The sequence below is a fragment of the Dermacentor albipictus genome, chromosome 1, assembly GCF_038994185.2.
Source record: "Dermacentor albipictus isolate Rhodes 1998 colony chromosome 1, USDA_Dalb.pri_finalv2, whole genome shotgun sequence".
NCBI lineage: Eukaryota > Metazoa > Arthropoda > Arachnida > Ixodida > Ixodidae > Dermacentor > Dermacentor albipictus.
In genome coordinates, this window is record NC_091821.1 from 281,986,218 (window position 1) to 281,999,919 (window position 13,702).

General features: G+C 46.4%; 1 protein-coding gene across 4 annotated transcripts in view; it reads left to right on the top strand.

Moving 5' to 3' along the window:
- Vps8 (vacuolar protein sorting 8) overlaps positions 1 to 13,702 on the top strand; it is a 962,017-nt gene that overhangs the window by 784,424 nt on the left and 163,891 nt on the right. For all 4 annotated transcript variants that reach the window (XM_070531351.1, XM_070531354.1, XM_070531353.1 and 1 more), the window contains one exon: positions 12,426 to 12,515. In XM_070531351.1, the coding sequence (XP_070387452.1) occupies positions 12,426 to 12,515 (90 nt within the window). The remainder of the gene's footprint in view (positions 1 to 12,425; positions 12,516 to 13,702) is intronic.

Sequence of the window (13,702 nt, forward strand, 5' to 3'; positions counted from 1 at the left end):
CGCTGCGACAAGTTCGGTGTGCAGTCATTACGCGGGAAAGAAAAAAATCGAATTTTAACGGAAAAATTCAAGAGTGCGATCATTATGTGAGTAAATACAGTATAGTACTTTCAAATGTTGTCAAGCAGTCACCCAAGGCGGTAAAGCCTCCCCACTTAATCGGTGGGCATCTTGCCATGAGAACGCATGCAACACGTTCATCGTTGGATCCGTTCCTGATATGGCCGTCTTCGACTGGGAAGTGCCTGTCAGTGACACCCTCGGCACCAGATACTATGGAAGCATCACGGGAACTTCGTCCTGTCCTATAAAGGCAGCGGATTCAGCAGACTGCGTCAGTGGGCACGATGGCACCGCAGAAGCCATGTCACCTGTAACTCGTCTTCTGTTCCTTGAACAGGTGCTGTTGATCTGCGCATCTTGCCATGAGAACGCGTACAACACGTTCATCGTTGGATCCGTTCCTGATATGGCCGTCTCCGACTGGGAAGTGCCTGTCAGCGACACCCTCGGCACCAGATACTATGGAAGCATCACGGGAACTTCGTCCTGTCCTATAAAGGCAGCGGATTCAGCAGCCTGTGTCAGTGGGCACGGTGGCACCGCAGAAGCCATGTCACCTGTAACTTGTCTTCTGTTCCTTGAACAGGTTGTTTTCTATTCGTATTATGGTTACAAGAATGATAATCGCTTCATTGTAGTGCTGCCATGCCCAAAAGTGCTTTATTTGTCATTCGCTTCTCTGTGTCTGTTGTTATCTGGGGATATTGAGACGAATCCAGGTCCTAACACAACAACGCTCTTGAAGGAATTGCTTGACGGGCAACAAGCCATCAAAACGGATTTAGCCGCCTTGAGCGAGAGAATAAAACAAGTTGAGAAGACGGTGCAGGCTGTCAGGGACCAAGCCAAAGTGATAGCTTAGTTAACTAAGACAAACAAAACCCTGAACGCGTCTGTAAAAACGCTGCATGATAGGCTGGCGTCTTTGGAAGACAGAAGCAGATGAAATAACCTCATGATTTTTGGAATTCCGGAGGGCGAAAAAGAAACAACAGAAGAACTATCTACAAAAGTGCTTACCGATTTATTTGACAAGCAGCTGAACGTAACTCAGCACACAGTTGAACGAATACATAGGATCGGGAAACGGCAGAGCAAACAGCCGTGACCTGTTATTCTAAAGCTGTACGATTCCAGAGAAAAGTCAAAAGTTTGCAAAAACTGTAAAAAACTAAAGGGAACTGGCATATCCATTGCTGAAAACTACAGCAAGGAAACAGTTACCAAACGCAAGCTTCTTTGAAATTCTGCGCAGGATGAACGAAAACAAGGACAGCGCGTGCGTCTTGACTATGATAATATGTTCATCGATGGTAATATGTACAGTTGGGACGACGAAAAAAACCGTCAAGTCAAGGTCAGACATAATAAGAGTACTCTATCAGCTGTAAGCGAGGACTGACCGAAACAGAGAGGGCATCGTGAATAAGACTGCAGGCTTAGAGTACATTTTAGTGAATTATGATCTGGACGTTGTTGCGATCACAGAGACATGGTTGCGTTCAGAGATTCAAGATAATGAGATAATACCTCCCGGATACAACATAGTACATCAGGATCAACAGTCTCGAGGAGGCGGCGTTGCAATAATAATGAAAGAAAATATTGAATTCAAAACACTTTAAAAAAATTAAATTATGGGGTTTTAAGTGCCAAAACCACTTTCTGATTATGAGGCACGCCGTAGTAGAAGACTCTGGAAATTTTTACCACCTGGGGTTCTTTAACGTGCACCTAAATCTAATACACGGGCGTTTTCGCATTCTGCCCCCATCGAAATGCGGCCGCCGTGGCCGGGATTCGATCCCGCGACCTCGTGCTCAGCAGCCCAACACCATAGCCACTGAGCAACCACGGCGGGTGAATTCAAAACACTAAATGGTATCCCAGAACACGAAAGTCGTTGGTGTGAAATGAATATTGGAACGTCACGAGTCCTTCTCGGTACAATTTACGGACCCCCAAACTCGCCTCTTTCATTCTTAGAGTCGATACAGAGTTACTTAGAAGCAAACAAAAAGCGCGACTGCCGACTACTCCTAACCGGAGACTTCAATTTACCTGCAATTAACTGGGATACATTCGCAACAGAAATGCGGGAACAGGCGCACTGCGATTTGCTCCTTGACATTGCATTCACTCATGACCTTTCACAAATTGTTCGCCAAGGTACGCGAAATTCAGGGGAATATCCATCTATCCTGGATCTGGTATTCCTTGACGGGCGCTTTGACCAGTTTGAAGTGTCGGTTGAGGAGGGTATCTCAGACCATGAAGTTGTCTTCGTTCAATTAGCACATAACGAGACAAAGTCAAAATATAAAGAGGCAGTTACATTTGTTCCAAATTTTTTGGAAGCTGATGACACAAGTATCATTGACTACTTGTCATTTGCACTGGACAATTTTTATTCTCAAAGTGATATCAACACCATGTGGCAATCGTTCAAGGATATTATTTTCCATTGTATTAGCAAATTTGTGCCGGTTCGTAAAAGAAAAAAAACTAAACGGAACCCTTGGATCAACAGGGAAATCATCCAACTAAAACGTCGAATAAGTCGCCAGAGACGGAAAGTAACCAAAGACCACGCAAAAATAACTGAGTTGTCTGCACAACTGCGTTCTATGATTACTGAAGCCAAAAGTAAATATTACAAAGAAACTTTGACAGATTTCATGAGGTCGTCTTCCGATAAATTTTGGCATCACATGTTGAAAAAGGAGAATGAGTCGCATAGCATTGTAATTGATAACACTGTAGTTACTGATCCTGGAGTCATTGCTTCTTCTTGCAATGAGTTCTTCCAGTCTGTGTTTTCTGCTCCATCAGAATCCAGTACTGAATCCATACTCTCCCCATCGCTTCGCTCAGAAGGGATGTCAGACGTTGAAGTCTCGTATGATGGAATTGTAGTTCTTCTACTAAACATTGACGTCAAAAAATCGGTAGGCCCCGATGACATACCCAACGCATTTCTGCGCAGGTATGCGGAATGGGTTGCGCATTACTTAAAAATTGTGTTTGATGCGTCACTTGCGGAAGGCCGAGTCCCTGATGACTGGCTTACGGCAAAGGTTATACCAGTGCACAAATCTGGAGATAGACAGATAATTGAAAATTATCGTCCAATATCGTTGACCTGCGTTTGCTGCAAGCTCCTAGAACATGTTGTAGCTAAGTCAATTTACACGTACATCGAAAATGCAAACTCATTTTTTTCCCAACCAACACGGATTCCGACAGCGCCTTTCCACAACAACACAGCTTCTTGGAACAATCCATGACTTTGCCAGTGCATTAAACAATAAGAAACAGATAGATGCCATCTGTCTTGATCTGTCGAAAGCATTCGACAGAGGGGTACATGCAGAATTGATTGTGAAACTGACTAATATGGGAATAAACGCGAAAATAGTAAAATGGATAACCGCGTACCTCCGGGGCAGAACCCAATACGTAGAAGTGGAACACATTAAATCAAAGCCGTTGAACGTAACGTCTGGTGTCCCACAGGGGTCTGTGTTAGGCCCTGTACTATTTTTAGTATATATTAATAACATTTCCTCTGCAATTGACGAAGGTATCACTGTGCGACTTTTCGCCGATGATTGCTTACTATACAAAGAAATTAATAGCACAGAAGATCAGAAATTACTCAGTGACGCTCTTAGGGCTATAGAAAAATGGTGTGACAAATGGAAAATGAAAATAAATGAGAGTTAAACTGTTGTATTGCGCATAACGAATAAAATAAATCATATTTTTGATTTTAATTACGCAGTGAATTCTTCGCTGCTTTCCACGGTTGAGTGCTGAAATACTTAGGCATACATATATCCGCGAATTTAGGCTGGTCGAACCATGTTTCAAAAGTATGCCAAACTGCGGAAACAAAGCTTTGGTTCTTACAACGGAAATTGCAGTTAGCCTCACAGTCAGTAAAACTAACAGCTTATTTAACGTACGTTCTACCCACTTTAGAATATGCCAGCATAATCTGGGACCCTTATCAGTCAGGGTTAATTGAGAGACTGGAAAGAGTTCAACGTCGAGCAGCAAGGTTTATTCTGTCGCGTTATTCTCGCATAGATTCAGTCTCCGAAATGCTCGGATTGCTGCACTTGCCTACACTCGCTGAACGCAGGCGCATAGCTAGGTTAAAGTTCTTTTTTTTTCTCACTAAAAACACATTCAACATTAATAGCGAACAGTACTTGTTAGCACGACAAGGTAGAACACTACGGAAAAGCAAATATAATACTTTCCAAATACCTCAGGTGCACATTAATGCCTACGCATTTTCCTTCTTCCCAAGAACCATTAAAGAATGGAATGAGTTACCGGTGTTAACGCGAGAAAGCATCAGTGTGGAAGAATTCGAGAAAAACATAAAGCAACATTGAAAGATACACGCACATATACGTGTTTTTTTTTTCTTCTTGTTTCTTTAGGAGGGGGGAGTGTGTGACCTCGTTTATTAACACTGCGTTTATAGTCGTATTGATCGAAGTATATGTATAATACTTCGCTTATGTATCTTCTTTGTTCGCTTATGTTCACCTATTAAAACACTATTCATGTACTGCCTTCATGTACTGTACTAATTGCCGAAATACTGATATTGACTTGTTTCATTTTTGTTCTTTTTTTTTGCTATATGTATCATTGTAATACCATGTATTGTACTAATTGTTGAAGTGCTGCTTTGACCCACCCTGTAACGGCCGACAGGCCAACAGTATGCGTAAATAAAAATAAAAAGAACCGCAGCGCAGCTGGGACTTCAAACTTTCGTTATCAGCTCGCTTCGGCGCTTCCGAAGCAGCCGACGCGGCCGCTGTGTCCACGTGATCCCTCATGCTACGTCACGCCGACAGTGGCGCCAGCTTTTCTAGTGGTGGAGCTCGCCGCCAATATTGTATGGGATGTACTAGTTAAAGTTGTGTGCGCATGTCATATTTGTGCTATGTGGCAATATAATGTATATTTCCGCATAGTGTCGATAGAAGTTCGTTGTTGCCAGCAGAGGCAATATGGATTTGTAGCAAACATTTTGTGGGAAACTGAAAAAATGACTTTAGCTAACACGCATCGTATGTGTCGGCGATTTTTCCGGCGGCACATACGTTGTCGTTTCCAATTACCTCTTCAGTGTCACTTACATGACAAAGCAGACGCTGCCCTTTCACCGCATTGCAACCATGAAAATAATCATCAAGCGCACCGAACTTCTTAAAGGGACACTAAAGGTTGCTATTAAGTCAACGTGGACTGTTGAAATACTATCACAGAAACCTCAAAACGCTTGTTTCGTGCCAAGGAGAGACGACTTATTTTAAGAGAAACTGCGTTCTGAAGCGTCCGCGTACCTCTAGCGCAGTTCAAATCTCCCACCCTCCGATCGAAGAGTACTGACATCATGGTCTCATAGTGACGTTGCGCCATCGGTGAGTAGAACGGCGTCCGCAGACGGCGCTACGGCTTTTCTGCGCAAAACGTAAACGCGCGGCCAGAAACAGAGCCAAGACAGAGCCGACAGCAGAGCGAAAGCGGGAGTATGGTGGTTAGCGGAAGGAGAAACGCGCAACCATGGGGCTCTTGCATTACCCAAGGGGCGCTGGTAGAAAGGTGCTAAAAAGCGCCCTCTGTCCTAAAATGGGTCATACCAAGCTCGGTCGTCTGCTTCGGGAAGCACGTTTACAATATTGACCCGCCACTTTCGGTTGTGTTGTAGCACGGCCTGCTCCGTATATCGGGCGCCGAAGATTTTTTCAGGGGTGGCACGCTGCGTAAAGGCAAGAAATTATGCAGTGCCGAATACGTGTACGCCGTTCAAGAATTAGGCGGCGAAGTTTTAGCACGGTGTCAATTGCAAGTGAAGCGAGTCGCGTACGAAGTGGAACTACAAATAAGGTTTGCATGCTAGCTGCTAGAGTCAGGCGTGCAAACGCGAGGAAATGCGTGCTATAAATGAATCCACAGCAGCGATAAGCAGACATCATTTGTACGGAACTGCTCGAGCACACGATCGTACGTGCCGCGACGGCAGCGGTCTTTCGACATGCCGCGAAAACGGCGGGCCTCCTGCAATCTTTGTTGACTGCATGCCGCTAAACAAGTAGTTATGCCTGCGTTGTCGTAGCGGCCATCTGTCCCTTTTAGTAACTGCTAATAACTGATGCAATGCATATGAGCTCGCACGTACGTGCGAATCGCGCTGCAGCGCGAGCTTGTGCGCTGCTCGCTTGATGTAGCTTTTAATGACAGCGCTCGAACATCGATGTGCTGCAATCAATACTGCCTTGCTGCGCTGCCTCAACGTGCTGGCTTGAGATCAAGGATGAGCGCATTCAACTCTCTTAACCTGTGCTGCTCGTAGAGTAGTAGTGAATTGTCAACGAATGAGCCCGACCATTTGTGCTCATTTGCACGCACTTCACCACTTCGCATCGGTCGAATTGTTAATTGTCGCTGTGGCCGAGTCTCGAATCGTGAATTACCAGCCATGCCTGCTGCTATGTCGGTCTGCTGTTGGGACTGTAGGCGCAAAAGACGGAAATTTCGAACGCAGATAATCAAGCAAGCTTCAAGACAGGCGAAGCAGTCAGCATGGTACGAAGTTTCGCTTACTCAGCACGACAAACTGCAGCTATGCAGCGCGCCCGACGCTCCACTTCGTGAGGCCTTGAAGGAAAACGGTAGAATCTGATGTTGGGATTCAGGCCTTCTTGTTCATGGCAGCCCACGGCGCAGAAGTAATGACGGTGACGCCTTTTCGAGGCTGGGCTAGGTCTCTCCGGATCGGCATCACCGATTCCTTCTGCTCCCAGCATTACGTCCCACGGCACACGGAGAGTCCATTTTCGTTAAACTATAGGCTGCGGCGAGCTCGCAGTGTGGTCGGCGTGGTCTGTGAGAAGTGACAAGCCTTTTCGCACTCACAACAGAGCATAAAAAAGTGCGAATCAACGCAAAACTCGGCCTAGAAACGTGCTTCGCCACAGCCAGGGCTCAATACGACCCAAGCTGGCACGACCCAGATGTCGTTTCCCGCATTGCCACCAGGCGCCGCTACTATACCTCAAACTCCAGGGCAAGACGCCCATAAGCTGGTACTTCATTCTATGACGCAAACTTCGACGCTCGTCGCAATGGACCCTGACACCGACAGATTGGCTTGCGATGGTGGGCTCAACTTCAGCTATTTGAGCACTGACGAGCGCGACCTGCTGCTGAGGGCTCGCGCTGCCGGCGTCATTACGTACTACGACGGCGGCCTCGACACCGGCTCTCCGGAGCGGGAAAGCAACGAGGGCTTCCCACGACATCACATGGACGTGGCATTCTCGCTGCTTGTTCCAAATGAAAGTTTCGCGAGCCAGCAGAACCCTCACAGCACGACGCGATAACGAAACTACTGAAACTCCAAAGCGTGCGCGGCACAGAGTTGAGCGCGCAGAGTCGAGCGAAAACGAAACCTTTCGAACACCCATATTACTGAAGGGCAACGTCAAAATGTTATTTTTTCTTAGAATCGAATAGACGTAGACAAGTAGCATTTTTTCCGTCTTATAATCGAATGAAATGATATTTTTAATACAAGTAGTTGAGTATTAGTAACACAAATTATGAGGAGTGCTTTCGTCATCGGGATAGTACCGGAATGTCGCTGGGGGGTCTCAAATCGTGTCATGCATTTACCTCAGTTTCTCGGTTACTAAAGCTCTGTTCACGATTATATTGACGCCTTAGACGTTCTAGAACATTGCTCTACCACTTTAACTTGAGTTTCTGGTAACCTTTAGTGTCCCTTTAAAGGCAAATAGAAGTGTGTACATCATCCTTCGAATAAAACGTCCACACACACACAGGCACACACCGTGCGCGGTGCGAAATCTGCCCAAACACGCACACTTAAAGAAGCAATCAAGGCAGTGTGAACGGGAGATAGAAAATGTACACCCGCTAGTTGAATTTTGCCCCGCATGCGGCACTCTCACGCTGGCACTGTTCTTGTCTATAGGCCTTGCAAGATGGTCTTGCACATAGAGTTTCTCACTATAACACCTAGAGGGAAATCTGGCGCAACCGCCTATGGGAGTTTCCTAAGCGGCACTGTGCTGTCATGGGAATGATGGTATATGTGTCTGCGAGGCTTGTGTTGACTGGTGTTGTAAGAGGCTCCGTCTAAAACGTGGATATGGCTACACATTAATGCATTCTTATCTTCATAAAATGTTTCCATTCCCACATATAGCATCTTCCAGTGAAGTTTACTCACCTGGCAATGCATAACCAAGCGAAGAAAAGCAAGAACAGACGACAAACTGTTCCAAAGCGAGCACGAATCTTGTCGTCTGTCCTCCAACTTTAGCGGCCCGCTGATACTTTTTACATTTCATATAATTGTACATGCAATAACGAGTTCTCATTGTTAAACAAAACATGTTTTTGTGTAATAATAAAGCCAAAACAGCTTTTTACGTGCTGTTTTAGTAGAAAATTAATCATTGTGACAGACAGAACGGTGCTTGCCTGGCTCTCCGAGAGCGATGCCAATCTGAAGTCACAATATACCAGTATTCCCATGCATACCACAGCGCAGCAGCTCCAGATTTTTCTCTAGGTAATATAGTGAGAAACTTTATGGTTTCGCAGAAGCATGGATCGGCGCACGCGCAGAACATCCGCGCCACTTGCTGATCCTGAGCCAAAGAGGAAGAGCCTTCTCCTTTTTGTGCCCAAGTAACGTTGCCGTTAGGTGGTGCTAGCAGCGCAACACTCGTGCCATATCACGTACTGCCCTGCAAGTACACCGACGGCCACCTTAAGCTATGCGGTGAAGCCTGATTACAGGAGACGGGAGCTAAGCGGGAAAACAACTATCAGGAGACGCGTGAGAGTCACGCATCGCCACAGAGCAACCCACAAATTAAGTACTGCCGTTATTGTTACGAAGCACTACCAGAAACGCAGCTGAGTACAGTACAGAAGATGACACTTGCTGATTTTGGGCGGACTGTCTTTTATTTTGTATGCATATGCAGCTGAATGTGTTGTAAATTGCCTTCCTCTTAACATTTTGGTGGAGGTTGTGCATTCTTCAAGAGGGGATACGGATTTACGCAGTGGGTGCTATTTGGATGCATCTGCAATGACAGCTGAAGGCGAGAATGCTTGGGACACGTCGCCACCTATGCCCCCAGTCATCCTGGCACAACTGCACAACCCAGGAACCTTTTCCAGCACCGACAACACCGATTAAGATTGCTTTCAACTGTACCAATATGTGAGCACCAGCAACTACTGGAACCAGACTGTCATGCTAGCTGACCTGATATTTTGCCTCCCGGGAACAGCATACATCTCGTTTGAGAGCCCCAAGGAGGAACACCGCAGCAGGGATGTGTGTGAACAAAAGTTCAAGGATTTGTTCGACAAGCCTGTAGGCCGCACAGAAAGCCCTTGCATGCCGAGATCAGACTTGCACACTAGGCGCAAATATGACATACATTCAGGACGTGCTTGCACTTTGTTACAAGGTTAACAATAAGATGCCAGAAGCTGGGAAGGTCGCACACATCCTCAAAGGAATTGCAGATGACACGTCTACTCATCTCATATTTAAGAACTTGTAGTGGCGCGACTATCACCTCCAGAGCCGGTGAAGAAGAGGACATTTCACGTGCATGTAGTGCAAGAAAACAACACGCTAGCATACTCGACCTGAGCAGCTGCGGTAGCTGCCACTCAAGGGCCTAAATAAACCGTGGCCATGGCAGCTACCTCTTTGCGCTGCCTCCCACAAATTGGTGACCCAGACGACCGAGCCCAGCCATGCCAGCGTCAATGCACCGACTTTACCAAGGTGAAGTTGACGTTGTCTCACACAGTCCGGCAGATGTCCTGAGGTTGTAGGGTGTGCGGGAGTTCTACATCGACATGCCAGACATCTGGTTCATCCAGCTGGACAGCCACTTCCGTCTCAACAAGGTTCCAGGCTCCAGCTGTGTTCCAGGCTCCAGCTGCCACCCCTCCGGCCCCAACTTTATGAGGACTTGCAGGCAGCCATCCTCGCTAACTACGCGACCTCAAGCGCTCAGTCACAACATCTCTCACCATTTGAACCATCGTGTCATTCCTTGTCTTGTCGTCCCACATTGCCTACGTCCACCTGTGCCGATCATCAGCATGCGCCAGCCCAGCATCAAATCTCTACTTGGTCCATGAGCCTCATCCCCAGCTCAAAGGCACTTGCGTGACGACTCTTTCCAAGGAATTCACTGGGCCAAACGTAAGCACTTTCGGCTACTCTACTGCCCGCCGCTCTCCTTCGTTTAACATTCCAACAAGCTATCCGCTTTTCGTTCTGGGGCACCTCACTTATCACCGATTCAGAGACTCTCCCACAGGCTCCACTAGGCGCAGATTTCACTCTCACAAGCATGGCGATGCTACAAGCATAACTTTACAACGTCTTTAGCGACCACCGCAACCCTGATGCTATCGTCATTTGAGATTTTACCACAGGCAGCAACAGGCAAGCCTTTTCGTGGTCTGTGCTCGCACCTTCCGCAGATGCATGGTCTACCGAAGTTTGGCAGGAGCAGCTCTGCCATCTGATTTCTTCAGCTTGAGAATCACTTCTACGTCAGTAACGTGAGTGACCAACACTTTTGTTATCTCCATGCAAGTCACAAGCTGCCGGACGGTTTTCTTTCGGAGCTCCGCCTTCTACCAGGCCCGGGCATCTACGAGAACCTGCAGCAGGTTGTGATTTCGCACCACAACATCACTTTTGCTGCTTCTCGCTCACCACCTATGCTGCTGGTGCAGCCTGGTACATATCTCACAGATTGCGGAATCGGACACTACCATCGACTGCCACTACCAATGACACTACGAACACACTGCCACCATTGCATGCCGTTGGACGACACTGTCTTCGGCGTTGTTCACCTCAACGTCCTGAACTCTTGGCACGCGCCAAGAACCGGCCAATGCATCTCAACTCTGCTTGCCGAGTTGCACCAAACTGGGCGCGCAGACATCGACAACACAAGAGGACATTCTTAATGCACAAGACAATGCGCCCTGTGTCACTTGCACAAGACAGTGTGCCTTGTCATGCACCTTTTGAACATGTTTCAGTCAGGTTTCACCCTAGGAGGGGGGCCCTGTAGCGGTGCGACTATTGCTTCCAGAGTCGATGAAGAAGAGGACGGTTCACATGCATGTAGCGCCAGAAAAGAACACGCTAGTGCACTTGACTTGAGCGGCCGCAGTAGCTGCTGCTCCCGAGATGCATGGCTAGTCAACCTAAGTAAACCGTGGCCCCGCAGCTACCTCTTCGCACCACCTCCCGCGAGCTCTTCGACAATGCAGCACATCATTGTTGAATGCCACCGCTTCGAAGAAGTCAGAAGCCATCGCATTACTCACCGCTTTTCTTGTCTTCCTAACTGCAGCTACCTGTGAGGACCTCTGTCTCCCACCTGTTACTGCTGCATCCGACAGTATTGTGTGCATTGTCTGCTGGAAGATTGAAACTATCTCTCCAATTCCTTCTCAGGTTCATGCTTCAGACAATTCCCATGCTACAATATCCCTTATCTTGACCATTGTACAGTAATCCCTCATTATAACGAAATCGCTTTACTCGAAGTATCACTTTGAAATTTCTTCCGGTCCCGACCAAAATGCATGCATTTTAAGCCGCATTACTCGGAGTGCACGAAGAGCTTTACCAACTTAGTGTGAAATGGCGAGTGGAGGTGGCGGTGACCCTTTTACACATGCAGTGTCAAATTAACACTGCCGACGAATTAGTGTCACAGCACAGTCTACTCTTAAAGGGAGCCCCAAATTAGTATGCCCGCACTGATTACAGCTCAGTTCTAGTATATGAAGGCCTAGAAAATATTTTTATCAGTAGAATTTCTGTTGAATGGAATCAAGTACTTCTATTGTGATAGCAATCCACCTTTTGCATGCTCCAAGTGCGCATGCACTGTACCCTAACGGAGAGCACCGGAAACATATTGTACGGCGTCGGTGGTTCATGCAGCATTAATAAAGGGAAAATGAGACATCCACCCAATTGTAGCAATTGCTACAAAGGAAACCCATACGGGTTCCTTTGATAAGCTTGAGCAGGCTACACTCTTGAAAACTTTTGCACCCTTTGGGGCTTATCTTGTCCCACAATAATATTTGCATATCTTGTGCACCTTTCACTTCTTTAACGCTGTGCGCTCAGTACTTTCCGGCCATGAATGACATGCGCATTATCAGTGTGACAGCATTCTTGACAGGAAAGGACGCTATGACTCTATATCGGAGTGAGTTTGTCTTTACAGATATGCCATAGGCACAATGTCCTAGATGCCACAGCTTATCTGCTGGAGAAGACTGGTGATGTTCAAGGAGCTCTGACCATACTGCTGCAGGTAAGCTTACCCTCCTTGATTTTCCTAGCCGGTAAAGACAAAGAACTTAAATGCTTTTGGCCTACAAAAATTTCATCCCAAAGGGTATGGTTCAATAGTGTTATTGCAGCAGATGTGGTCTGATTCAAGGCCTCTTGTGGCAATATTGAAATTGAAAAAAAAAGTTTTAACTGGTAATTATTTCTGGCTGATGACAAAAATGCTATGTGAATTTTTTTTTTACATTGCAACATGCGAGAAGGAGAAACAATGAGTTTTTTTGTTAGTTAGTTAAGGGGAAATAGTAAACGGTTATTTTTCACTTCGCATGTAGGAGGAAAGGGGGAGGAAGTGTAGAAGCATAAACTTGCCTTAAGTAGTACATTTTTGCTGATAGCTTTTGTAGCAATTGAGTATGGTCGGTTTCTGCCTAATTCTTTGTGCTGCTCATGTAGGTAGCCTCTTCTAGAGTAATCAAGCTTGTGGAGCATCAAATCTCCTATGGAACGAAGAACACAGTTGTATGAACATCCCTCCTCCTATACAATTTCGGCAATACAAGGGATAGTTCCTAATGAGCATACTGAGTAATCAAAGTTCAACTCGCCATGCAACCTAGCAAATGTTCACCCATCCAGGGCACTCAAACGATTCATAGCTATGCCTGAGTAATGCGATGTATGAGAGACAAAGGAATGGAAAGGACATCTTTTGTTTTTCATCTTTTGTATGTCTTATGTCACACTGCCCCGGCATGGCTATGAATGCACACCAACCTTTCAGTTATTATTGCGTTAGCATTAGAGTGCTCATGTGAATGAAAACCTGTCTTTCAACTTCTGTATTACAAAAGAGGGGAGAAGAAACAGATGCTGGTGGAAGGGGAGGAAGCACCTGACATCCACCTTTTTTGTGTCTGTGGTCTTTATTGCACTAATTTACTTGTTGAGCTATGGAAAACCAACTTGCCCAACAATCGAATCTTTAGATAAAAAGAGAGGAGAGGGGAGAAAGTGCGCATCATATGTCATCTTCTCCAAACTCGGGGGAGCCGCCAGGTATGGATCCAATGAACAAGATGAGGGGGTGGGGGCACAGCACGCTGGAATGTGGCCCATGCAGGTGGTGCTCGGCCGTCAGTAGATACACTTTGCTCCCGGGCAAGTCTGAGCACGTGTCACGTGTTCAGATAGTCGCGTTACTGGCTG